Source organism: Tasmannia lanceolata, unplaced genomic scaffold, assembly GCF_043159265.1.
Source record: "Tasmannia lanceolata isolate RefF3 unplaced genomic scaffold, GAP_Taslan_0.1 ptg000024l, whole genome shotgun sequence".
NCBI classification, from domain to species: domain Eukaryota; kingdom Viridiplantae; phylum Streptophyta; class Magnoliopsida; order Canellales; family Winteraceae; genus Tasmannia; species Tasmannia lanceolata.
The window spans coordinates 4,450,846-4,478,585 of record NW_027518701.1 but is presented as its reverse complement, the minus strand read 5'-3'; the positions used below and the strand labels follow the sequence as shown (position 1 = coordinate 4,478,585).

General features: G+C 35.3%; 1 protein-coding gene across 50 annotated transcripts in view; it reads left to right on the top strand.

Moving 5' to 3' along the window:
* Nucleotides 1-27,740, top strand: part of LOC143857156 (uncharacterized) — a 60,996-nt gene that overhangs the window by 6,702 nt on the left and 26,554 nt on the right. For 11 of the 50 annotated variants that reach the window (XR_013238485.1, XR_013238484.1, XR_013238483.1 and 8 more), the window contains 17 exons: nt 1,951-2,074; nt 2,527-2,863; nt 3,057-3,392; nt 3,646-3,963; nt 4,284-4,560; nt 5,403-5,765; nt 5,988-6,379; nt 6,559-6,867; nt 7,149-7,506; nt 7,734-8,068; nt 8,311-8,546; nt 22,714-22,749; nt 23,010-23,143; nt 23,236-23,277; nt 26,415-26,548; nt 26,641-26,682; nt 27,458-27,535. Coding sequence is in view for 46 of the 50 variants with exons in the window: in XM_077367505.1 (XP_077223620.1) it covers nt 1,951-2,037 (87 nt within the window). In the remaining 4 variants the exon portion in view is untranslated. Of the gene's footprint in view, nt 1-1,950; nt 2,075-2,483; nt 2,864-3,056; nt 3,420-3,645; nt 3,964-4,283; nt 4,561-5,402; nt 5,766-5,987; nt 6,380-6,558; nt 6,877-7,148; nt 7,507-7,733; nt 8,116-8,310; nt 8,621-22,713; nt 22,750-22,992; nt 23,144-23,235; nt 23,278-26,414; nt 26,549-26,640; nt 26,683-27,457; nt 27,536-27,740 lie in introns of all 50 variants that reach the window. The other 39 variants (XM_077367520.1, XM_077367519.1, XM_077367500.1 and 36 more) reach the window with 31 other exon arrangements.

Sequence of the window (27,740 nt, the reverse complement as noted above, 5' to 3'; positions counted from 1 at the left end):
GTAAATCTATTTTTACTATATATAGTAAGTGGACCATATGTGTCACAAAATTTGATTTTCCTTTTATCTCACGTAAATAAAAGATAAGAATTAGAGAGCCCTAAATTAAAATGGACTCTTACTTTTTATTGATGGATTAGAATAGGAAATAGACTAGACTAGAATTAGGAGTCCTAATTAGGAACAACCTAAAACACCACAAAGGTTGGTTTTATAATAACCCAAAAGTCATGGATTTTCCCCACCTTGTGCGCAAGCCCACCCCAAAACCGAGAGGAGAGAAAGAGAGGAAGAGAGAAAGAGAGAGAAGGGAGAAGAAGAGAAGAGAAAGGGGGAAGCTAGGGTTTCTTTGATTCGATCTTCGTTCCAAATAAGTCCCTAAAACTTGAATTTTTTCTTGTAATTTTAGACCTAACAAGATCCTAAACCTAAACCCTACTCACAAATCCCACAAAAAATCCATATTGATAACCACGCCAAATCAGTTTGTCTTTTCTGATTTTATGTGAAAAACTGCCAATTTTAGCACAAAATCCATTTTGATAACTACACCAAAGCAGTTTGTCTTCTGATTTTATGTGAAAAATTGCTAATTTCAGCACAAAATCTGTTTTGATAACTACACCAAATCACTGTCTTTTCCGATTTTATGTGAAAAATTGCCAATTACAACACTCAATACGTTTTGATAACTACACCAAATCAGTTTGTCTTTTCTGATTTTAGGTGAAACATTGTCAATTTCAGCAAAAAATCCATTTTGATAACTACACCAAATCAGTTTGTCTTATGATTTTATGTGAAAAACTGCCAATGTAAGCACAAAATTCGTTTTGATAACTACATCAAATCAGTTTGTCTTTTTTGATTTTATGTGAAGAACTGCCAATTTCAGCAAAAAATAGGTTTTGATAACTACACCAAATCCGTTTGTCTTTTCTGGTTTTGTGTGAAAACAACCATCTTATGTATGAAATAACTGTATAATATGGAAAAGTATTTTCAAACTTGAATATATGTGTTAGGTTGACTATTTTGTAAAAGAAATCTTTTGAGTTAAAATTTTATTACCTAACTTGAATTTTTAGAAAAGAATATGTTTATAGAATTTTAAAGAGGCTTAGGTTGATAAGTTCAAATCATAAATATCGTATAAGATTAAAAAGGGGACTTTTAGAATGAAAAGAATGACTTAGGTTATACGGTGGAGTAAGTTAGGTAAATTACATCAAGGGGAAATAAATAGGTTAAGAGGAACAAAGTGAAATAAAGAAATATTTGAAACACTAAGGATAATTGGGTTGACACCTTTGACACGTTATGTTTACAGGCTGTCTTTCGAGTGACACCTAGAGCTTGATATCTTATCTTTCTCACTCACGAAAGACTCAAGGCAAGTGATGACTGACTCTATAATAACAATGATATTAATGTTATTGATATTATGACTTGTTCCTCTATCATATCATACTCACACCTTTTATTCCTATGCCTTGGATTTTCAAAATAATCATGTGGACTATTGTTAGGATTTTTATTTTAGGTCCAGATGTATATACTTGATGACATATATATATATATATATATATATATATAATGGTGACTTTGATCCACTTGCGACGTCTTGTGATGTTTGACTCTAGTATATACACAGGGTGCATGAATTTGAACCGTATCTTTTGGATATGATGTGATATTTGGAGTAGTTTGACCATTGCCATTATATTTCTATACCATGAGCTATTCACGTCCTTTATTGCCTACACTTATGCCTTTTTGCTACTTTTCACACACTTTTGTTGATACATTCATATACCTATCCTATTTCGATTAACTTTTGATATTGATTTATGGATCATCTTTATAGTGAAATTTCATTTATGCATTTTTATTATAAGAGTCATCTATATGATTTTGTTTAGTTCATACTAATCTGGATACTACTCACAGGGTTTGAAGGTGGAGAGGAAGGAGCTTTCGTCAACGAACAAACATGAACCATACCTTTGGGTGGGGAAGAGTCTTCATAGAGATTGAGTTTGAATGCCGAGTTCGTCATATCCCATAGTAGTAGGTGATTCTTTTGTTATTAAGAATTGTATTAGTGGAATTTTTAGTTTTGTGGAATTAATATAGATGTGTGTCAGCTTGTTTTCCTTTTTAGGGTAGTGATTCGGATTTTGGGGATTTTGAAAAAAGGGGAAAAAGGAAATTCATGTCTAAAAATTTGCCCCAAATCCGGGTCGTTACCGAAATACTATGTGATTCTTTTTTTATTAAGAATTGAGTTTTGTGGAATTAATATAGATGTGTGTCAGTTTATTTTCCTTTTTGGGGTAGCGATTCAGATTTTGGGGATTTGGAAAAAAAGGGAAAAAGGAAATTCATGCCTAAAAATTTGCTCCAAATCCGGGTCGTTACCAAAATGCTAAATAATTGTTTATGCTAATCTCTTTTTCTTATATACAAGTCGATATGTACAGTTTAGGGTGATCCTTTTTGAACTATTCCATCCATTTGAATCAGCAATGGAAACAAATTGTATGCTTGGTCGCCTGTATTGAAATGGAGCACTTGAAACCTGGAAGGCCAATTATCCTGAAGTGGAAGCCATATGAAATGGTCTAATGTTGACATATGCATCTGATCAGCCTTCAGCCAAGCAGCTAAAACTGAAACTATTTCTCTGCCGCAAGTGAATGAAGTATAGCACTGGAGATTTGTAATTGCAATTCACCTAATTTTTCAGCAATTCGTATGGCACAACTGTGGCAGCCAAGTAGAAATGGTTTGCATTCCTTGGAGTATGACTTCTATTTATCACCCGAAATATTGGGAAAAATCAGAACATATTGATGAAAAGGTTGAGATTAATATGACTATTGTGGAATTTTTATTGCATCATTTCATTGTCTAGGACATTGTTAGCAATCATTGATTTTGTTGCGCAACTAAAAGAATTGACATATTTTATACTAGTTCTATTTTTTCAGCGATTTAAATTGTGAAATGCAAAATGACTGTTTATGCTAATCACTTTTTTTTCTTATATATAGGTTGATATGTACAGTTTAAGGGTGATTCTTTTTTAACTATTCCATCCATTTGAATCCGGAATGGAGAGAAATCGTATGCCAGGTCACCTGTGTCGAAATGGGGCAACTGATTCCTGGATTGCCAATTATCCTGAAGTGGAAGCCATCCGAAATCGTCTAATGTGGACAAATGCGTCTGATCGCCCTTCAGCCGAGCAGCTAAACCTGGAACTATTTCTTCACCGCAAGAGGATGAAGTATGGAACTAGAGATTTGTAATTGCAATTCCTCTAATTTTTCAGCAATTCGCATGGCACCACAGCGGCAGTCAAGTAGAATTGGTTTGCGTTCTTTGGAGTATGGCTTCTATCTATCGCCCAAAATGTGGGAAATCAGTACATATTGATGAAAAGGCTGAGATTTATATGACTAGTGTGCTATTTGTATTTTGTATTTGCATCATTTCATTGCCAAGGACATTGTTAGCAATCATTCATTTTGTTGCTAAACTAAGAGAATTGACATGTTTTATACTAGTTCTATTTTTTAGTTATTTAAGTTACGTAATGCAAAATGATTGTTGATGCTAATCTCTTTTTCTTTTATACAGGTCTATATGTACAGTTTAGGGGTATGCCTTATAAACTTTTCGATTCATTTGAATCATGAATGGAAAGAAAATGTATGCTTGGTCGTCTGTATCGAAGTAAAGCACCTGATACCTGAAGGCCAAATTATACTCAAGCGGAAACCATACGAAATTGTCTAATGTTAACAAATATGTCTGATCACCCTTCATCCGACAGCTAAAATTGGAACTATTTTTACGTCGCAAGAGGATGAAGTATGGCATTGGAGATTTGTAATTTCACTTACTCTAATTTTCAGTAATTCGCTTGGCACTACTGCGGCAGTCAAAGTATAAATGGTTTGTGATCTTTGAAGTTTGTCTTCTATCTATTGCCCTGAAATGTTAGAAAAATCAGAACATATTGATGAAAAGTTGGAGATTTATATGACTACTATGACATTTTTACTTTGTATTTGCATCATTTCATTGTTCATGACATTATTACTCATGTTGTCACACAACTAAAGGAATTGGCAATTTAATACTAGTTCTATTTTCACCGATTTAAGTTATGAAATGCTAAATTATTTTTATGCTAATCTCTTTTTCATATATATAGGTCGATATGTACAGCTTAGGGGTGATTCTTTTTGAATTATTTCATTCGTTTGAATCAGGAATGAAAAGAAATCGTATGCTTGGTCGCCAGTATCGAAATGGAGCACCTGATACCTGGAAGGCCAATAGTCTTGAAGTGGAAGCCATACAAAATTGTCTAATGTCGACAAATGCGAATGATCGCCCTTCAGCCGAGCAGCTAAAACTGGAACTATTTCCCTGCCGCAAGAGGATGAAGTATGACATTGGAGATTTGTAATTGCAATTCCATTAATTTTCAGCAATTTGAATGGCACTGCTGTGGCAGTCAAGCAGAAATGGTTTCTATTCTTTGGAGTATGGATTCTATCTATCGCCCGATATGTTGGAAAAAGATGAACTTATTGATGAAAATGTTGAGATTTATATGACTATTGTTGCATTTTTATTTTGTATTTACGTCATTTAACTGTCCCTGACATTATTAGCAATCATTCATTTTGTTGCACAACTAAAGGAATTAACATGTTTTATACTAATTTTATTTTCAACGATTTAAGTTATGAGATGCTAAATGATTGTTTATGCTTATGTCTTTTTCTTATATACAAGTCGATATGTACAGTTTATGGGTGATTCGTTTTGAATTGTTCCATCCATTTGAATCAATAATGTAAAGAAATAGTATGCTTGGTCGCCTGCTTCGAAATAGAGCACATAATACTTGGAAGGCAAATTATCCTGAAATGGAAGACTTACGGAATTGTGTAATGTCGACAAATGTGTTTGATCACCCTTCATCCGAGAAGCTGAAATTGGAACAATTTCTCTGCCGCAAGATGATGAAGTATTGCACTAGAGATTTATAATTTCAATTACTCTACTGTTCAACCATTCGCATGGCACTACTGCGGTAGTCAAGTAGAAATGGTTTGCATTTTTTGGAGTATGGCTTCTATCTATCGCCTGAAATGTTGGAAAAATCAGAACAAATTGATGAAAAGTTTTAGATTTATCACTTGTATTACATTTTCATTTTGTATTTGCATCATTTCATTGTCCAGGACATTGTTAGAAATCGTTCTTCTTTGTTGTACAACTAAAAGATTTGACATGTTTTATACTAGTTCTATTTTCAGCGATTTAAGTTTTAAAACGTTAAATGATTGTTTATGCTTATCTCTTTTTCTTATATACAGGTCGATATGTTCAGTTTAGGGGCGATTATTTTTGAACTGCTTAATCTATTTGAATCAGGAATGACAAGAAATCATATGCTTGGTCGCCTGTGTCGAAATGGAGCACCTAACACCTGGAAGTCATGTAGTCCTGAAATTGAATCCATATGAAATCATCTAATGTCTTCAAATGCGTCTGATCGCCCTTAAGTTGAGCAGCTAAAACTGGAACCGTTTCCCCTGCAAGAGGATGAAGTATGACACTAGATATTTGTAATTTCAATACCTCTAATTTTCAGCAATTCGCTTGGCACAACTGCGGCACTCAAGTAGAAATAGTTTGTATTCTTTGGAGTATGGATTCCATCTATCACCCGAATATTGGTAAAGCTGAACTTATTGATGAAAATGACGAGATTTATATGACTGTTGTGGCATTTTTATTTTGTATTTACATCATTTCATTGTCCAGGACATTATTAGCAATCATTCATTTTGCTACACAACTAGAAGAATTGACATGTTTATACTAATTATATTTTTCAGCGATTTAAATTATGAAATGTTGAATGATTGTTTTTGCTAATTTCTTTTTCTTATATACAGGTCGATATGTACAGTTTAGGGGTGATTGTTTTTTTAACTATTCCATCCATTTGAATCTGGAATGAAGACAAATTGTATGCTACGTTGCTTGTATTGAAATGGGGCACCTGATTCCTGGAAGGGCAATTATCCTGAAGTGGAAGCCACCCAAAATCGTCTAATGTCGACAAATGCGTCTGATCGCCCTGCAGCCGACCAATTAGAACTGAAAGTATTTCTCTTCCGTAAGAGGATGAAGTATGGAACTGGAGATTTGTAATTGCAATTCCTTTAGTTTTCACAAATTTGCAGGGCACCACTACGGCATTAGTAGAAATGGTTTGCGTTCTTTGGGGTATGGCTTCAATCTATAACCCAAAATGTTGCGAAAATCTAAACATATTGATGAAAAGGTTGAGATTTAGATGACTACTTTGGCTTTTTATTTTGTATTTGCATCATTTCATTGCTGAGGACATTGTTAGCAATCATTCAGTTTGTTTTTCAACTAAAAGATTTGACATGTTTTCAGCGATTTAAGTTATGTAATGCTAAATGATTAATTATGCTAATCTTTTTTTCTTATATACAGGTCGATATGTATAGTTTAAGGGTGATTATTTTTAAACTATCCCATCCATTTGAAGGAGGAATGAAAAGAAATTGTATGCTTCGTCGCTTGTAGCGAAATGTAGCACCTTATATCTGGAAGGCCAAATTATCCTAAAGTGGAAGCCATACAAAATTGTTTAATGTCGACAGATGCATTTGAATGCCTTTCAGCCAAGCAGCTAAAACTGGAATTATTTCTTCGTTGCAAGAGGATGAAGTGTGGAACTTGATTTGTAATTGCAGTTCATCTAATTTTCAGTGATTCGGATGGCACAACTCGGCAATCAACGTATAAATGGTTTTTGTTCTTTGGAGTTTGTCTTCTATCTATCACCCAAAATGTTACGAAAATCAAAACATATTGATGAAAAGTTTGAGATTTATAAGACTACTATGGCATTTTTATTTTGTATTTCCATCATTACATTGTCCAGGACATTGTTAGCAATTATTCTTTTTGTTGCACAACTAAAAGAATTGACATGTTTCATACTAGTTCTATTTTTTCGGCTATTTAAGTTATGAAATGCTAAATGATTGTTTATGCTAATCTATTTTGCTTATATACAGGTCGATATGTACAGTTTAGCGGTGATTCTTTTTGAACTATTCCATCAGTTTGAATAAGGACTGATGAGAAATCGTATGCTTAGTCGCTTGTATCAAAATGGAGCACTTGATACTTTGAAGGCCAATAGTCCTGAAGTGGAAGACATACGAAATCGTCTAATGTCAACAAATGCGTCTAATCGCCTTTCAGCCGAACAACTAAAACTGTAACTATTTCTCCTTCGCAAGAGGATTAAGTATGGCACTAGAGATTTGTAATTACAATTCCTCTACTTTTCAACAATTCATATGGCACTACTGCGGCGGTCAAGTATAAATGTTTTACGTTCTTTGGAGTATGGCTTCTATCGACCGAAATGTTAGGAGAATAAGAACTTATTGATGAAAATGTTTATTTTTATATGGCTATTGTTGCATTTTTATTTTGTATTTACATCATTTCATTGTTTAGGACATTATTAGCAATCATTCATTTTGTTTCACAACTAAAAGAATTTACATGTTTTATACTAGTTCTATTTTTCAGCGATTTAAGTTATGAAATGCTAAATGATTGTTTATGCTAATCTCTTTTCTTATATACAGGTCGATATGTATAGTTTAGGGGTGATTCTTTTTGAACTATTCAATCCTCTTGTATAAGGAATGTAAAGTAATTTTATTCTTGGTCGCTTGTATCGAAATGGAGCAACTGATACCTGGATGGCAAATTATCCTCAAAAGGAAGCCATACGAAATCGTCTAATGTCGACAAATGTGTCTGATCACCCTTCATCCTAGCAGTTAAAACTGGAACTATTTCTCTACCGCAAGAGGATGAAGTATGGCACTAGAGATTTGTAATTGCAATTCTTCTACTTTTCAGCAATTCGCATGGCACTACTACGGCAGTCAAGTAGAAATGGTTAGCGTTCTTTGGAGTATGGCTTCTATCTATCGCTCGAAATGTTGGGAAAATTGATGAAAAGTTTGTGATTTATATGAGTTGTATTGCATTTTTATTGTCTTTGCATCATTTCATTGTCCAGGACATTATTAGCATTCATTCTTTTTGTTGCACAACTAAAAGAATTAAATGTTTTATACTAGTTCTATTTTTCAGCGATTTAAGTTATAAAATGCTAAATGGTTGTTTATGCTAATCGCTTTTTCTTTTATACAGGTCAATATGTACAGTTTAGGGGTGATTCATTTTGAACTATTCCATATATTTAAATCAGGATTGGAAAGAAATCATATGCTTGGACGCTTGTATCAAAATGGAGCACCTAACACTTCGAAGGCCAATAGTCCTGAAGTGGAATCCATACGAAATCGTCTAATCTCAACAAATGCGTCCGATTGTCTTTTAGCTGAGTAGTTAAAACTGGAACTATTTTCCTGCGGCAAGAAGATGAGGTATGGAATTGGAGATTTCTAATTGCAATACATCTAATTTTCAGCAATTCGCATGGCACTACTGTGACAGTCAAGTAAAATAGTTTGTATTCTTTGGACTATGGATTTTATTGATGAAATGCTGAAATTTATATGACTATAGGTAAAAGATGAACTTATTGATGAAATGTTGAGATTTATATGACTATTGTGGCATTTTTGTTTTGTATTTACATCATTTCATTGTCTAGGACATTATTAGCAATTTTTGTCGCACACCTAAAAGAATTGACATGTTTTTATACTAATCCTATTTTTCAGCGATTTAAGTTATTAAAAATGCTAAATGATTGTTTATGGAGAGAAATCGTATGCTAGGTTGCCTGTATCGAAATAGGGCACCTGATTCCTAGAAGGCCAATTATCCTGAAGTGGAAGCCATCTGAAATCGTCTAATGTCGATGAATGCGTCTGATTGCCCTTCATCCTGTAGACACCCCCATTTTGCTACGCTTTAAAAAGCGAAAGGTTTGTTTGGTCCGTGTCAGTCATCTGCGTTAGGTTAGGCATTCTTGCATTTTATGGTGAATTTTACCTCATTTTAGGTGTTTTGAAGTTGATCCGCGATCCTAAAGGTCTCTAGGGGGTCCCTTTCGCCTCCGGAAGATGCAAAATCAAGTTTCCAATCAAGTGGGAAAAACTGCTATTTTTCAAATTTTTAGGGTTTTCCGCATTTTGACCCATTTTTGCACTATGGGGGTATTTTGGTCATTTCCGATGTGTCCCGTTTGACCCTGAGTTGTGTTTGAGAAATCTTGAGCGATTCCCTAAATTTTGGAAAAGCTGCTAAAAATAGAACTTCTCAGGGGTTTGACTTGAATTGAAAATTTCGCGAAACAAGGGCGTTTCGGGCATTTCCAGGGGATCCCATCCGACCCTGTTTAATTTCCTCTATCCAATGGAGCCAAATAAGAAAGTTTCTATTTTTGAGGTTTGACCACGAAGACTTATCATCTTTGACCTCTCCCTTTTACGGCTAATGGATTCGGGTGCGTTTTGGTCACCTTCCGGATGCGAATTGGTCAAAAACAGTCATTTTGGTCTGAAAAACTAGTTTTCCTAAAGTGTACGGCTCAACCAAGTGTCAAAGGGTGCACCATAGAGGCTACACGGGTTGGGTATATCTTTAAAATTTTGAATTTAAGAGGATTTTTCCGACTTTTTATCGAAAAACCGAAATCCAAGTGGAAAAAGCCCGTTGGGCCAAAAGCCATGGAGTGGCGGGCCCATGGGGCCCACCTATGTGGGTCGACCACCATGGTGGGCGCCCCACATGGCTGGCCCACATGGGTTGGGCGCCCAACCTTACGGATAAGGTTGTGACATCATTATTTGAATAAAAAAAAAGAGAAAAAAAGGAAAGAAGAAGAAAAAGGAAAGCAATGTTTCAATCGGAAAAGGTAACTTTCAAAGGAGGTTTTGGAAGCTTCTAGAATTACTTAGTGCACAAGTAACCTTAGTTGAAAAGGATATCCAAACTTAGAAAGTGGAAATGAATAGAAAACAAAGAAACCTATCCAAGGAAGGACACCTCAAGTGATAAGATTCCTTTTCCCACTCTAACTTGGGTTTTTCTATAAAAAGCAAACCACAAAACCCTAGGGGGGATCAAAAAATTCGTCCTTCCCTCTCCTCCCCAAAATAAAAAAAAATAAAAAAATTTCTTTTTTCTCCAAAAGAAAAAAAAAGAAAAGAAAAAAGCCCTCTCGTAGTTTAATCAATCTCTTTCAAGTGTTCTTCAAGAAGGGATTCTTGAATCATTTCTTCTTCCTCAACACATCACCAAAGATTATTGGAGCACCATCTTTTGGATCTTCTTGAGCGCACAAGAGGGTTGGGCAAAGCGAATATCTCGGATTACAAACCCTAGAGACGAGGATCGCGATCAACGGTAAGAATCGCATATCTTTTTCAAGTAGAAAAGCATGCTAGGGTTTTGATTTTCATATATCAAATTAATGAATCATCTTTCAAATTTTCAGTAGAATGTAATATAGAATATGAGTTTTCAAAATTCATAATTTCGCTAAAAAATTGATTTTCCTTCATATAAAATTAGTTTTCTTTCTTTTCTATGTCGGTAAAGATTAAACTTGGATTTTCAAAACAAGTACTTGAAAACACACTCTTTTTTCAAAAAAGAATTTTTTTTGCATTAATATAAATTCCAAAACAACTGAAAAGTGAGATCTTGGACCATGGTTTGGCCATCTCGGTTTCCGTTTTATTTTTTGAAAAGTAACCCAGTAAAGGGTTGTTTTTTGAACAATAAAATGGAAAACGGGTCAAACCAAGTCCAAATCCAATGAAATTTTGTCCCCAAACCGATTTTTGTATTTCCAGAACATCCAAAAAATTTAGGAATTTTTTTATTTTTTTTAATCCTGTTTTAAATTATTTTAAATTTCAGGTATTTTTAATAAATATCAAAATGTTTAAAAAATTAACGAAACTTTTCAGAATTTATAATTAATTTAAAATTGAATTTTTCATGAAAAAAAATTTAAATAAATATTTTTTATTCATCGCTTTCTATTCGATTCTCCATTTTACGTGCCAAAATTCTTTTTTATATTAAAATTATGATTTTTTAAATTTTTTTTTCACAAACCAGTAACTTAGGTTACTGGAATAGTAGAAAAAAAGTTTCAAGATATTTTGAAAAGTTTTGATAGGGTTTTACAATTTATTTTATTAAACGGGTTTCGATTCCTAGAAAATCAATTGGTTCTTTCAATTTAAAAAACCGATTTTTGGAGGAGCTTTAATCTTTAGGTTCTAAAATTTTGTTAACAAATCTTATATTCTATTATGCATCTACTGGAATGTTTCTAGAATGTTAGAATACCTTTAGGGTTGTCTTTTAATTAGTTTTTCAATTTCATCCGATTTTTGGGTAAATTTTAATTGGCATCAAACAGTAATGGAATTGTATGAAAAATTTACAGTAGTCTTACATAATTGTTGGCATGCTTCTGTAAATGATTCGACTGATTTGGATTTGATTTGCTATAGGTCTATGTGTTAACTTGCAATCTGGTTAGGGATATTAAAAATTAGAAAATTGATATTAAGCCACCCCGAAAATTCTTCAAAGTCATGCAGTGAGATTATATGGTCATAAGGAAGCTACTATAAAAATTTAGGATTATTTGAATTTGATTTGCTATGTGTTTGTGAGTAAAACCATAGTCTGGCCTAATTTTTGTAAATTCAGCCAAAAATCGTAATGAACTCAGTATACCTTGATATTTTTCAGAAAGCTTTAAATTTTTATCATTAATTTCATCCCAAACTTATCTGAAACAGAAACCTTAGGGTCCATAGGTCTCCCTTGTAAATTCGCTACAACGTGACAGTTTAACGGCCAAGGTTACAACCATAATTGTATATTAATTGCGATCAACCCTGCATAATTGGAGTGCGTAAATTATAGTATGATATTGGCTCCGAGATTTACTGTCCACGAAAATCCTGAGAAACATGCCAGGCAATAAGATACTATAATTTACGTGCTAAATTATACAAGGATTGAGAGCACGATCCCCTTCCATGGTTGCGAATCAAGGTCGAAACTTGTGAACCATAGAGCCTTCGGTATTCCTTAGTTGTTTAGGAATCGAAATCCCCTAAAATCGAAAGTTAATCGGCTTTGCATAATTTGAACATTTAAATTATAGTATGTTGTTGGCTCCGAGGTCCACTGTTCCCAGAAATCCTGAGAAACATGCCAGGCAATAATATACTATAACTTACGTGTTAAATTATACAAGAGTCAAAGATACAATCCCTTAAAAAATGAGAAAAGGAAAACTAGAAATCAATAATTTTAATAAACTGAATCATTTTAAATCCGCGTTTTGGAACCGTTGGATTGCGGTTTCCTATCATAGGAACCCTTAGGGCCCCCTTAGGAACACTTACGTCTCGTTGCGTCCTAGGTTTTAGGGAGTCCTAGAGTTAGGAGTTCAGCCTCATCACGGCCGTTTGCTACGGATAGCAACCGTGCCATAGATTTAGTTACCCATTTTCCCACAGGACAGGCCTAGTTACCTAGGATGTAGGTTCACCTGCATTAGTCTAAGGGATGTCTTGCACTTAGTTAGGACCATATAGAATCTTAGATGAAGTCCTAGAATAATAAAACCTTCAACTTGAACTAAAAATAATCTCTTGAAAACTGTTGAAACAGTCAATCCAGTCTAGATTGGTGTCCTAGATGTTAGGCATATTGCTTAGTTTAGGTGCACCGAACTACGATCGACTCTGATTCCAGTGAGGCTGGGATACGTAGGCAACTTGGATATTTGAATGGCATACCAAGTCCGAGTCGGCCCACCATAAATGGTGGGGTTTTGTATATTAGTTTTTTTTATGAATTCTTAACTGAATTAATTAAAATACCTAGGATTTTTCATGAAACTAGATTTTAGGAGAACTTTCACATATATTGAATCCAAACGCATAAAAATCAAAACACACATTAGGCATTATATTGAAATTAGATTTTAGGATGCATGTCACATAATTTGCACATTAATGAAGAGTTAAGTGAGCCATTTAAAAGAAATTCAAAAGAGTTAACTTTTGGAATTGAAGACCGGATTATCGGGCATGAATGATGCTTGTGGTGGTAACTCCCCATACCTTCCATTCTTGTAACCAGATAACGAATCTAAATTTTTGGTCACTTATGGGTCCTAGATCCCTCATCTAGGTGGCGATTCTGTTATTTTTCTTTGTGTGAAATTCAGATTGGTTCAGCGATCCCAAGTTCACGGAAATGATGAATTAAATCAATAAACAATAAACGGCACACACCAACCGCGTGGGTACGAGAGACCAAGAGAAGAGGGGAGAGTGTGGCGGCTCGCGCTCCATGCTCCATCCCTCTCGTGGGATCGGGTCCCACAATGGCGCCATCTAATTTTTTCAGTGCCATCGTAAACACACTTTTGTTGAAATTGGCCAATGAGGGCAGCCTTCAGTCTATCGTTCCTCTATCTTTAAAATGACTTATCTTCTGTTTAGCCGATGTTGAAGACAATACATTCTTTATAAATATATTGGTTGGTGAAGAAGACGAAGAAGTGGGAGAAGTTCTATTGGAGTGAGAAAACCAATAAATTAAAAATGTCACCCTTTTCTCATGAAAAATAACCAAAGTTCTCCCATCTCATAAAATGACTATAATGCCCCTACCTCAAAAATGACCAAAATACTCAATAGAAAATGACCCAAATACCTCTACCTTGTGTAAAGTAGCCAAAATACCTCTCACCTCTGCCTCATGGAAAATGCTCAAAGTACACCTATCGGATGGAAAAAATCACCAACTTACCCTACTTCGTAGAAAAATTACTAAAGTACCCTTGTCTCATAGATAAAGTACCATTGTCTCATAGATTATGAGCAAAGTACATCTATCTCATAGAAAAATGACTAAAAAGATCCACCTCATAGAAAATGATAAAAATACCTCTATTTCATTAAAATAATGAAAATATCCATATGTTTCATAAGAAATTTCAAAGGCAGCCCTAACCCATGAAAATAACCAAAATACCCTACCTCATAAAAACGGACCAAAGTACATCAATCTAATGAAAAATAAAAAAGGAAAGAATAAAAAATAAAAAAAAGAGATCATCTCATGAAAAATAATACATATATCTCATAGAAATGACAAAAAATTCCCTATCTCATAGAAAGTTACGAAAATACCATTAGTGGAAAATACCCAAGGTTTCCTTATTTCATGAAAAAATATCAACCTACTATCCCATGGAAAACTAAAGGCTTCCCCATCAAATAAAATGCTAAAAGTAACCGTATTTTTATAGAAAATGACCAAATTACCGCTATCTCGTGAGATAGAGATAGTTTGAACATTTCCAATGAGGTTGGGGTACTTTAGTTATTTTATATGACTAGGGGTATTTTAGTTTTTTTCTATAACATAGGGGTACTTTGGTTATTTCTCATGAGATATGTTGGTTCATTTTCTATGAGAGAAGGCTATTTTGGTCATTTTCAATGAGATCGTCCTGTGGTAATTTTTCGCAGGATAGCTGCATTTTGGTCATTTTCTATGAGATCGGGGTAAAATATATGGATATTTTTGTCATTCCCCATTTCTGTGTGATAAGAGTGATTTCATCATTTTTAAACGAGATAGGGGTACTTCGTGGGTTTTTATGAGAGATATTTTGGTCATTTTTATAATGATATAACGATATCTTTATGATTTTGATGAGAATGAGGTATTTTAGTTATTCTTATGAGATAGTAAGTTTACAACTCGGGTCGGGTTTACCCAAACTGCATCGACTCGACTCGAAAATAACTCGGGTGGGGTTTAGAAATCATGGGTCTTGGGTTGGGTAGGGTTTTAGTTTAAAAAATCCCGACCTAAGATTGGGTCGGGTGGGGTTTAAAGGGGAAAAAAAACCGAAACCCGGCCCAACTCTTATAGGTGTACTATCACTTTCTTAAATATCTCTTAAAAAATATGAGAATTTATTTTCTAATATATTAATAGAATTGTTTTCATCGGGCTAATCATGTTTGGGATGTGAAAAAATAGTTTCCTTCTTAAATTTATGCACTTGATGATATAAATTTAGAGATTTTTGGTGCTAAAATTTATCGTTTTCTACAATTTTTGAAATTATCATATGCTAAATATTACAAACCCGACCCGACCGGAAACAACCCGAGAAACTATTTTGGGTGGGGTCAGGTTTATGAATCTATGATTTTCCAAAAGAAAACTAATCTCGCCCCGCGCTGCTCGAGTTGCACCCCAATGAGATAGGGATATTTTAATAATTTCCCATGTGGCGTGTATATTGTCACTAATTTCCATGAATCAGGCGTATTTTTTCATTTTTATAAGATAGGGAGTACTATGATTATATTTTATAAGATAGGGAGTACTATGATTATATTTTATAAGATAGGAGTACTTTTGTTATTTTTCATGCAATAAGAATGCTTTGGTTGTTTTTCTATGATAGAGGTACTTTGGTTGTTTTTCTATGAGTTAGCACATTGGCTAGCTATTTTTCATGAGATTAGGCACTTTAGTCATTTTCTACGAGATAAGGGTATTTTGCTCTTTTTCCATGATATATATGGGTAGCTTGGTAATTTCACATAAGATGGATAATTTTGTTATTTTTAAAGAGATAGGGGTATTATGATCAGTTTCTATGAGAAAAGGATATCTTGGTCATTTTATTCCTAAGATAGGGGTACTTTGGTGATTTTATAAGATAGGGTCATTTTATATGAGCCACAGGTATTTTTACCATTTTTTTTGAAATATTGGTATTTTGGTCATTTTCCTCTGTGGTAAGTATACTTGTTGCGGATCATCTAACAATACTAAGTCAATTAATACATTCATGAGGTGTACTCTTATATTGAAACTCAGATAAATCCACTTTAAGTCACCATTATCCAGCCTCCCAAACTGGGACAATGAGCTCCATGATCACTTCTGCCCCTTCCCCCCTCCCTTGTTTTTTGAAAGACGACAAAATATATTGCTAGATCATACGAGGGTTACATAAGAGAGAGACCAGGAGTCCCTCATGAAATTACATCGTATGAGGACCTAGGAGATGACTCCCGGTCCCTAACAGAAAAATCCAAAGTCATTTCCCCCATTACTATCCACTCTAAATCATCATACAAAACAGAAATAAAAGTGTAATTTCTGCTATCTTCTCAGAAGATGTTCCTTTAACTACTACAGAACTTGTCTTTTCAATTCATCAACTTCAACATCTTTTACAAGACTTTAAATAACATCTTTTACCTGACTTTAAATAAGGGATCTGCACGAACACCTCCTGACCAACATCTATGTCAAATAGTGTGAGTGCCATAGCGAAGGAAAGCAAACACAAAATTGCAAGAGAGAGGGAGGAGAGGAAGTCAGCCCTAGGTTACACAGTGGAGAAATCCTAAATTCCTGTAGTTACCAATTTGTAACAACAAGAAATAGAAAATAGAAACAACTTGTTGCAAAATCTTCAGTGTAAATTGAACTTCTGCCTCTTCCGACGAACAAGTAATTCATCTTGAACCTCCGTAGCAGAGGGGCGATCGGAAGCATTTTCTGACATCATCCGACTTATCAAGGCTGCCGCTTCAGGATGTTTTTTAGCAAAAGTAAGAGGCACTCCACGACGCAGATTGGTAAGAGAATTACATCTTTCCATATCCAATGTGTAAGCATGGAAGAGCTCAAAAAACATTACCCCTAAACTGTACATATCAACCTTTTCATCGATGTCATTTGCTTTTCTCTTCAATTCAGGTGATAAGTAAATAGTAGGATTTAAGGAAAGCGAAGTAGAACGATTTCTCACGTCCTGCTGCAATAACGTCAGGGGCATTGTTGAAAAATAATCAACAAAGAAAAAATTAATAAAGATGTATGGCAAACCAATATCGAACAAGTATTATGTTTACTGGGAAAAAAACAGATATCAGGAACAAACTAAGCCAAAAAAACGAGTTACATGAAGAAAGTCTCATTCTCCAAAATACAGTCCATATGCCGCACTTCTGCAATTTGAATGTCTATGGCTTCATTGGAATCATAAACACCTTTTAACAGATGATTAGCCATGAATAGTGTTGGGACAAGGAGATGAATTATACATAGACCTTGTCCTTTGATTGGGAGATCAATAAGAGAGGTTATGGAATAGAAGCCTTATTATTAAGTTAAGCTCTGGATGGGTCTCACACTTTTATGCCCATTAAGTTAAAATTCGACTAAGCTAACCACATGGCTAAGTATGCGGGTTGCATAACATGGCTAGAATTCAGCAAGTGTATTTGCAGGTTTTGTCAGATCTAACTAAGGTTGTAACCAATCTAGTTTATGGTCTACATGTTTGAAGCAACTTTTTTTTTTATCATGAATGTCTTACAACAAAGAAAGTGAGTGATGTGATTGATTTTCTTTTTTTTCTGAATTATTTCAAATTTGACAAGAAATTTGGATTACTCGTGATAAAATCTGTAACCAGAAGGTCGTGATTTATTGAGCTGTACATGCATGTTGTATAATCATAAATCAAAGATTTAAATATACTATTTATCACTAAGGTTCTATATTCTTGGTCCTATTTTTATGTGTGAATGATAAGAATATTTAGCTGTCATCAACCAAAATTCGAATGAAGTGTAACTCTATTATCAAATATGATTAATATACAAAAAAATGAAGCACTTATTAGTAGAGTAGAAGGGGCAGTCTGAGCTTCATTGCTCCAAAACTACCACAACTCTGAGTAATGATTTAGATTGAATGTAGATTGTGTAATGTTATTGAGTTCAACATTTTGGTGTGCCTTTTACAATTATGGTGATATCCATGGAGGTTCTGTTCTTTTCTCATATGAGAAATTTCACTCCAACAAATAACCTGCACTAAACCAAAATCGAACTAAAATTATTCAGGTTAATCCGTGATGGCCTTGGTTGATGAACCTACACATCTATCTTTTCATTCCAAGTTCTGCTTAGTAAATATTCAGCACATCCATAACACAATATGCCTTACAAAATCTATATCACAAAGGGTTTTAAAAGGGCTCTAGCATGAGCTTTTGGAAACTGTGAGAAGAATTTTTGTATTTTGTGTGCGTCAAATGTGGACCCGGAGACAATGAGAAGTCCAATGTTATGATCATATTGACACTCCATTTAAAAATTACATTTTCCTTACTAGCATAGTTTATCTTGTAAATATTCAGCACATCCATAACATTTGACTTCTCATTAAAAAAAAAAAAAAGTTTATCTTGTATGCAAGGGCAAGATGCTAGTAACAATTGAGCAGTGTTCTAAAAAGCGTTGGGCGGAACTAGGCGGCTGACTGACCTCCCACCGCCCAGGCGGTGCCCACTTCCGAAAGTATTCAGAAGCATAAATATCAGAAAATATGGTTTCCATAAGAAGACCCTGTCCCAGAAAGGCACCATAGGCTTGGGAGAGTCTCATAGGTGATGATGATTGGGCCGATTTCTCAGCAAGATGGATCATTAAAATTTTGAATTTTCTTTCAGTCAATTGAATACCATCTTCATCAAGAAATTTTTGTCCGAATCCCACCTTCCAATTTCAGTATCCAGGAAAGCCGTTGTTCTAGATTACATGTTCAGGAATTTAGATCAAGATTTCAGTTCGCCAATACCAAGAATTCCCAGCAGTAATGACCAACAGTCTCTATGCAATAAACTCTTTTTTAAAGCTTCCTCAAAGCATTCTCAGCAATTTTCACAAAGTCATGTTTCATCGTTTCTGCTCTAAGGATAAAAATGTCAATAGTCGTTGCATTTTGCTCCTGATATGCGTTGTCTAGTCATTCGGTTTTGCACAATATCGATTGTCCTCGAATCCGATTTCACACATCTAAAGTTCATCAATTTTTAAATTTATCTAATTCAAGTTCATGCTCAAATCTCCAAATTCAAGTTCATTTCAAATCATCAACTCAAGTCCATTTCAAATTTCCAAATTCAAGTTCATTTTAGGTCATCAAATCAAGTTCAGAATAAATTTCAAAATCCATTTTCCATTTCTTTTCAGAGAAAAAGCGAAAGTGCCTCTAGATTGAAAATCTTTTCTCCATTCTTTCCAGAGAAAAAACAAAGGTGCCTCTGGATCGAAAACCTATCTTCCTTTTCTTTTTGGAGAAAAAGCGAGAGTGCCTCTCGATCGAAAATCTATCTTCCTCTTCTTTTCAGAGAAAAAGCGAAAGTGCCTCTGGATCGAAAACCTATCTTCCTTTTCTTTTCAGAGAAAAAACGAAAGTGCCTCTCGATCGAAAATCTATCTTTCTCTTCTTTTCAGAGAAAATGCGAAAGTGCCTCTAGATCGAAATTCATCCTCCTTTCTTTTCAGAGAAAAAGCGAAAGTGCCTCTGGATCGAAATTCATCTATTTTCCATTTCTTTTCAGAGAAAAAGCAAAAATGCCTCTGGATTGTAAATCCTTCTTCCTTTCTTTTCAGAGAAAAAGCATAGGTGCCTCTGGATCGAAAATTCATCCTCCTTTCTTTTCAGAGAAAAAGCGAAAGTGCCTCTGGATCGAAATTCATCTTTCATTTTCTTTTCAAAGAAAAAGCGAAGGTGCCTCTGGATTGAAAATCCATTTTCCCTTCTTTTCAGAGAAAAAGCGAAGGTGCCTCTCGATTAAAAATTCATTTTCCCTTCTTTTCAGAGAAAAAGCGAAGGTGCCTCTGGATTGAAAATCTCTTTTCCCTTCTTTTAAGAAAAAAACGCGAAGGTGCCTCTGGATTGAAAATTCATTTTCCCTTCTTTTCAGAGAAAAAGCAAATGTGCCTCTGAATTGAAAATTCCTTTTCCTATCAGAGAAAAAGTGAAAGTGCCTCTGGATCGAAATTTCATCTTCCATTTCTCCTCTTTTCAGCGAAAAAGCGAAAGTGCCTCTGAATCGAGATATTCTTCTTCCTTTTAGTTTAGAGTAAAAGCGTAGGAGCTTCTAAACCAAAAAGATTCTTTCTTCTGCCCCAGACAAAAAGCTTAGTGCCTCTATGAAAAAGAATTCCATCCGAATAATCCAATTTCTCAAAATTCTAGGACTTCATCTAAGGTCTTGCATTAGGAAGCGTTCAGGTTGCATTATGTGTAGTGAATCTTTTATTAATTAAACCTACGCAAAATGGCCCTGTCACTTTTACTTTGGTATTCAATGACTATGTCATCTCTACCAAAGAGGGGCATCTGTAGACACCCCCATTTTGCTACGCTTTAAAAAGCGAAAGGTTTGTTTGGTCTGTGTCAGTCATCTGCATTAGGTTAGGCATTCTTGCATTTTATAGTGAATTTCACCTCATTTTAGGTGTTTTGAAGTTGATCCGCGATTCTAAAGGTCTCTAGGGGGTCCCTTTAGCCTTCAGAAGCTGCAAAATCAAGTTTCTAATCAAGTGAGAAAAACTGCTATTTTTCAAATATTTAGGGTTTTACGCATTTTGACCCATTTTTGCACTACGGGGGTATTTTGGTCATTTTTGATGTGTTCCGTTTGACCCCTGAGTCGTGTTTGAGAAATCTTGAGCGATTCCCTAAATTTTGGAAAAGCTGCTAAAAATAGAACTTCTCAGGGGTTTAACTTGAATTGAAAATTTCGTGAAACAAGGGCGTTTCGGGCATTTCCAGGGGATCCCATCCGACCCTGTTTAATTTCCTCTATCCAATGGAGCCAAATAAGAAAGTTTCTATTTTTGAGGTTTGACCACAAAGACTTATCATCTTTGACCTCTCCCTTTGACGGCTAATGGATTTGGGAGCGTTTTGGTCACCTTCCGGGTGCGAATTGGTGAAATCGAGTTTGGTGGATTCCTTTTGTTGATACGAATCCATCGGATCCGATCTCGCGTAATTTGGACCCCGAACGAAGAAAATATGAATTTTTGAAGTTTTGGAGAAATTCGGGTTTCTACCGAGGCAGTCGACTGGCTCGTATAAAACCTGCAACCTTAACCGAGGCAGTTATGGCGTGGCAGTCGACAGAGTGAAAGCGTGTGCACGCATAGGGTGTCTTTCATAATTGGGCCAGAGACTAGTTTCCGAGTTGCAGACGATGGTGAGAAGGTGACATTACTTACGTTGGGGAGGATGGATTGATCGATCCCTCTCCAAGGTTGACTGGGTGAGTCAACGGGTTGACAGCTGCACATGTGCATCGGCCGTATTGATCGAATCAAGAGGAGTCAGAACCAAGGTGATTCGAGGGTGTGTAGCTTGTACTTTAAAAGGCCACTGGTGGTTTGCGGCAATAGCGGGCTGGTGGCGGCATCAACGAAAAATCTTCAGGTGGCTGGGAAACAAGCCAAGGTGGAACCGAGTAAGCTTTGGCTTTGGATCAAAGAGATAATCTGTGTTTCCCACAGCAGGTAGTTCGTTTGTGTCAGTTTGAGAGACACGAAGTTGGCTACACTGATTGTATTTGGATAGGGATAGGCGGGTGAAGCAGACATGGTGGAATTTTTTGAAGAAGAAAGGAGATGTCTTTAGTCTATGATATTATGTCAAACCACCAATTACCCCAAAAGCTTAAGCTGTTAGAGATGGCGCTATTTAATCTTTTATTGATTTCAAAAAAAGAAAAAATACAACTATGTTTTTTAGCAATGCAACTTTTTAATTTAAATTTACCCTTGTGCCATGCATCGCACAGGCTGCCCCACTAGTATTTTTCTACTGCAACGGAAGATTTTAATAGGACCACTCTGGGACACACTGGTATTAATGGAGGGTAATACGGTAATGAACCATCTACGAAAAAAGCGTCTTTGATTCAGAAGTTACATTATTAAGCCTACCTTAGATCAGAAAAAAAATTTGATGTAACAAGATGAGGTATATGTTGGTGGGATATTTTACGATGTAAGCCCGTGTAGTCTAGTATTTTTCAAAAAATTATTGTATGGCCCGCACTATAGGATGATCCAAACCGTCCATTTGATAGGCCACAATGGTTGTGCCCAATAAATCATTACATTGGATAGCCGTAGAACTTCGATCTATAGAGGAACGGCATGTTATGGAAACCTCTATAGATAGAAACTCATATCAAAATTTGGGATTTGCTAGGGACCGTTGCAGAAGACATTTCGCGGGCATACACCATATAAAAACTCATATTGAGATTTGGGAATTTCTCGGAAAAGCTGTTGGATGAGAGTGCACTCACATATGCTCACTTTTCAAAAGATTTTGTCCTTATTGGTTTTAATTCATAATATGGTGTAAGCTCGAGATTTTTAAAAGGTGTATGCTGCGGTAGTTTTTATAAAAACTCTTTGCAGTGGTTAATTCCCAACGTGGTAGCTATTATAATGGTGGGGTGTTCTTTATTTTTATTTGGTCACGGGATCCTCGTGACCCAGGCGAGATTCACGTGACTTGATCACGGGATTGTTGCTTAGAAGTCATAACTTTATTATCTCTCCCTACCCACAGCTCTTAAAAAAAATAAAGCTCTTCTCAATGTATGTAGTTCTGCTTGTTCGCTATACTCTAATTTTGGTTCTTTCTATCTTTCTTTATATTTTTTTTTCACTTTCGGTTTTCCTGCAGTTCTTTGAAGTGGCTGGAAGAGGAGGAACAAAAAAGGCAAATTATTTTTGTTTTTTTTCCCTTTTTTTTGTAATTTTGTTTTTATATATATTTATTTTCACTTTCTTCTTGTCTTTTTTCTCTTTTTTCCTTCGTCAAATTGTTACTATCAACCCTTGATTTTAGTTCTGTAGAAGATTATAGGATAATTTTCTCTATTTTCATTTTCTTCTTATGATTGATTTCTGTAGATTAAAGAATTAATTTTTTATTTTGGAATATTACATTTTATTTGGGTAGTTTGGTGTTTCTCTCAGAAATCCAGGTTTTGGGTATTTGTTACTCAGAAAGCACTTCTCCTCTTTGGTCTTACTTAGCCTTACATTGTCTGCTCCTATTTCAAAAGCTCTCATGGAATTCAGACCACCTCCTCTAATAGACAAGGCTATGGGTAAACTTTTCATTGCCTCTAAGTTTAAAAGAAAAGTAGGTTAAAATACCATCTCTCTTGCTTCTTTTAACTGTCATATTTATGCATTTCAGGCTAACTAAGGCTATGGAACAGGTGATATAGGAAAAGAAAAGGTGTGTATACTATTCATAATCCGTCTTAAACTCTCTCTTCCAGCTAAGCTCTCTCTTCCATTACTCGAAGTCTTATATTTATTTTCCAATAGCCCTACTTTTGCTTCTATCATTAACAAATACAAACTAAAATATCAGACATGAATTATCTTCTTATAATCCACTAGTAAAAGACCCGTGTAATGTACAGGAGTGATAGTAAAAAACTGAATGGGAAAATTTTCTAAAAGAAAAAAAGAAAATCGGGCCTCCGCATCTACGATTCCATGTTATCCAAGAAAACCCTTCTATGTTCATTTACCCCTATCTCTCTTTCAAGATCCAATAAGTAAAGATTAAAAAGAAGCTCTATAGTAGTAGTGGCTTTGGGGAGGCAAACAATAACAAGGGTTCAAAGGTTTTAGGAAAAAGATGAAACGAACCGTGATTGTGATATCCAAAATAACAAACTGAAACAATGAAAATAAAGAGGAAAATAAACTAAAAGGCCATGGATCCTACCCAATAAATACTGAATTGGGAGGAATTAAAATTAATATCTAGAGCTAAACACTAATAGACAACTATAGACAAAATTAGACTACCTACTGATCAAAATATGTTCATTTGAGGGAAGGTGTGTGTAAATACCCAAAATACCCCTACTAAAATTTTCGTCCCCCCTTGAAAAAGAGGGGCGTTTTCGTCAGTTATAATTTAACTCAGATTAGGGCTTTCTAATAAAGCCTATAAATAGATTCTGTGTGGCTAAACAAACCCTAAATCGGTTGTGCAACCCTAGAAAGAGAAATCAGAGAAAGAGAAGAAGAAGAGCAAGGAGATCACGAATTCGGAGTCGAAGCCGCGAATCCAGGTAAGATCTTTGAACTGTGAATAATTTGGATAATAAGGAACCCTGAATCAAGGATTATATGAATAAAAAAAAAATTGAACCTCTGGATTGATTGTGAGTTTTCTTGGGTTCGATATTGTTTTACGATCCCAAGGAACTCGAAACCGATCAATTAGAATCAGAATTTAGAAATTAGAACTTTAGAGATTCAAATAAGAATCTTTAGCGATTTTTCATAAATCGTGTGTTTGAATTCGGAGCGTGAAATCGAGTTTGGTGGATTCCTTTCGTTGATACGAATCCATCGGATCCGATCTCGCGTAATTTGGACCCCGAACGAAGAAAATATGAATTTTTGAAGTTTTGGAGAAATTCGGGTTTCTACCGAGGCAGTCGACTGGCTCGTATAAAACCTGCAACCTTAACCGAGGCAGTTATGGCGTGGCAGTCGACAGAGTGAAAGCGTATGCACGCATAGGGTGTCTTTCATAATTGGGCCAGAGACTAGTTTCCGAGTTGCAGACGATGGTGAGAAGGTGACATTACTTATGTTGGGGAGGATGGATTGATCGATCCCTCTCCAAGGTTGACTGGGTGAGTCAACGGGTTGACAGCTACACATGTGCATCCGCCGTATTGATCGAATCAAGAGGAGTCAGAACCAAGGTGATTCGAGGGTGTGTAGCTTGTACTTTAAAAGGCCACTGGTGGTTTGCGGCAATAGCGGGCTGGTGGCGGCATCAACGGAAAATCTTCAGGTGGCTGGGAAACAAGCCAAGGTGGAACCGAGTAAGCTTTGGCTTTGGATCATAGAGATAATCTATGTTTCCCACAGCAGGTAGTTCGTTTGTGTCAGTTTGAGAGACACGAAGTTGGCTACACTGATTGTATTTGGATAGGGATAGGCGGGTGAAGCAGACATGGTGGAATTTTTTGAAGAAGAAAGGAGATCACTTTAGGCTTTGATACTATGTCAAACCACCAATTACCCCAAAAGCTTAAGCTGTTAGAGATGGCGCTATTTAATCTTTTATAGATTTCAAAAAAAAAAAAAATACAACTATTTTTTTAGCAATGCAACTTTTTAATTTTAATTTACCCTTGTGCCATGCATCGCACAGGCTGCCCCACTAGTATTTTTCTATTGCAACGGAAGATTTTAATAGGACCACTCTGGGACACACTGGTATTAATGGAGGGTAATATGGTAATGAACCATCTACGAAAAAAGCATCTTTGATTCAGAAGTTACATTATTAAGCCTACCTTAGATCAGAAAAAAATTTTGATGTAACAAGATGAGGTATATGTTGGTGGGATATTTTACGATGTAAGCCCGTGTAGTCTAGTTTTTTTCAAAAAATTATTGTATGGCCCGCACTATAGGATGACCCAAACCGTCCATTTGATAGGCCACAATGGTTGTGCGCAATAAATCATTACATTGGATAGCCGTAGAACTTCGATCTATAGAGGAACGGCATGTTATGGAAACCTCTATAGATAGAAACTCATATCAAAATTTGGGATTTGCTAGGGACCGTTGCAGAAGACATTTCGCGGGCATACACCATATAAAAACTCATATTGAGATTTGGGATTTTCTTGGAAAAGCTGTTGCATGAGAGTGCACTCACATATGCTCACTTTTCAAAAGATTTTCTCCTTATAGGTTTTAATTCATAATATGGTGTAAGCTCGAGATTTTTAAAAGGTGTATGCTGCGGTAGTTTTTATAAAAACTCTTTGCAGTGGTTAATTCCCAACGTGGTTATTTTTATTTGGTCACGGGATCCTCGTGACCCAGGCGAGATTCACGTGACTTGTTCACGGGATTGTTGCTTATAAGTCATAACTTTATTATCTCTCCCTACCCACAGCTCTTAAAAAAAATAAAGCTCTTCTCAATGTATGTAGTTCTGCTTGTTCGCTATACTCTAATTTTGGTTCTTTCTTTCTTTCTTTATATTTTTTTTTCACTATCGGTTTTCCTGCCGTTCTTTGAAGTGGCTGGAAGTGGAGGAACAAAAAAGGCAAGTTATTTTTGTTTTTTTCCCCTTTTTTTTTGTAATTTTGTTTTTTTGTTTTATTTTTATATGTTTATTTTCACTTTCTTCTTGTGTTTTTTCTCTTTTTTTCTTCGTCAAATTGTTACTATCAACCCTTGATTATAGTTCTGTAGAAGATTATAGGATAATTTTCTCTATTTTCATTTTCTTCTTATGATTGTTTTCTGTAGATTAAAGAATTAATTTTTTATTTTGGAATATTACATTTTATTTGGGTAGTTTGGTGTTTCTCTCAGAAATCCAGGTTTTGGGTATTTGTTACTCAGAAAGCACTTCTCCCCTTTGGTCTTACTTAGGCTTACATTGTCTGCTCCTATTTCAAAAGCACTCATGGAATTCAGACCACCTCCTCTAATAGACGAGGCTATGGGTAAACTTTTCATTGCCTCTAAGTTTAAAAGAAAAGTAGGTTAAAATATCATCTCTCTTGCTTCTTTTAACTGACATATTTATGCATTTCAGGCTCACTAAGGCTATGCAACAGGTGATATAGGAAAACAAAAGGTGTGTATACTATTCATAATCCGTCTTAAACTCTCTCTTCCAGCTAAGCTCTCTCTTCCATTACTCGAAGTCTTATATTTATTTTCCAATAGCCCTATTTTTGCTTCTATCATTAACAATTACAAACTAAAATATCAGACATGAATTATCTTCTTATAATCCACTAGTAAAAGACCCGTGTAATGTACAGGGGTGATAGTAAAAAACTGAATGGGAAAATTTTCTAAAAGAAAAAAAGAAAATCGGGCCTCCGCATCTACGATTCCATGTTATCCAAGAAAACCCTTCTATGTTCATTTACCCCTATCTCTCTTTCAAGATCCAATAAGTAAAGATAAAAAAGAAGCTCTATAGTAGTAGTGGCTTTGGGGAGGCAAACAATAACAAGGGTTCAAAGGTTTTAGAAAAAAGATGAAACGAACCGTGATTGTGATATCCAAAATAACAAACTGAAACAATGAAAATAAAGAGGAAAATAAACTAAAAGGCCATGGATCTTACCAAATAAATATTGAATTGGGAGGAATTAAAATTAATATCTAGAGCTAAACACTAATAGACAACTATAGACAAAATTAGACTACCTACTGATCAAAATATATTCATTTGAGGGAAGGTGTGTGTAAATACCCAAAATACCCCTACTAAAATTTTCGTCCCCCCTTGAAAAAGAGGGGCGTTTTCGTCAGTTATAATTTAACTCAGATTAGGGCTTTCTAATAAAGCCTATAAATAGATTCTGTGTGGCTAAACAAACCCTAAATCGGTTGTGCAGCCCTAGAAAGAGAAATCAGAGAAAGAGAAGAAGAAGAGCAAGGAGATCGCGAATTCGGAGTCGAAGCCGCGAATCCAGGTAAGATCTGTAAACTGTGAATAATTTGGATAATAAGGAACCCTGAATCAAGGATTATATGAATAAAAAAAAATTGAACCTCTGGATTGATTGTGAGTTTTCTTGGGTTCGATATTGTTTTACGATCCCAAGGAACTCGAAACCGATCAATTAGAATCAGAATTTAGAAATTAGAACTTTAGAGATTCAAATAAGAATCTTTAGC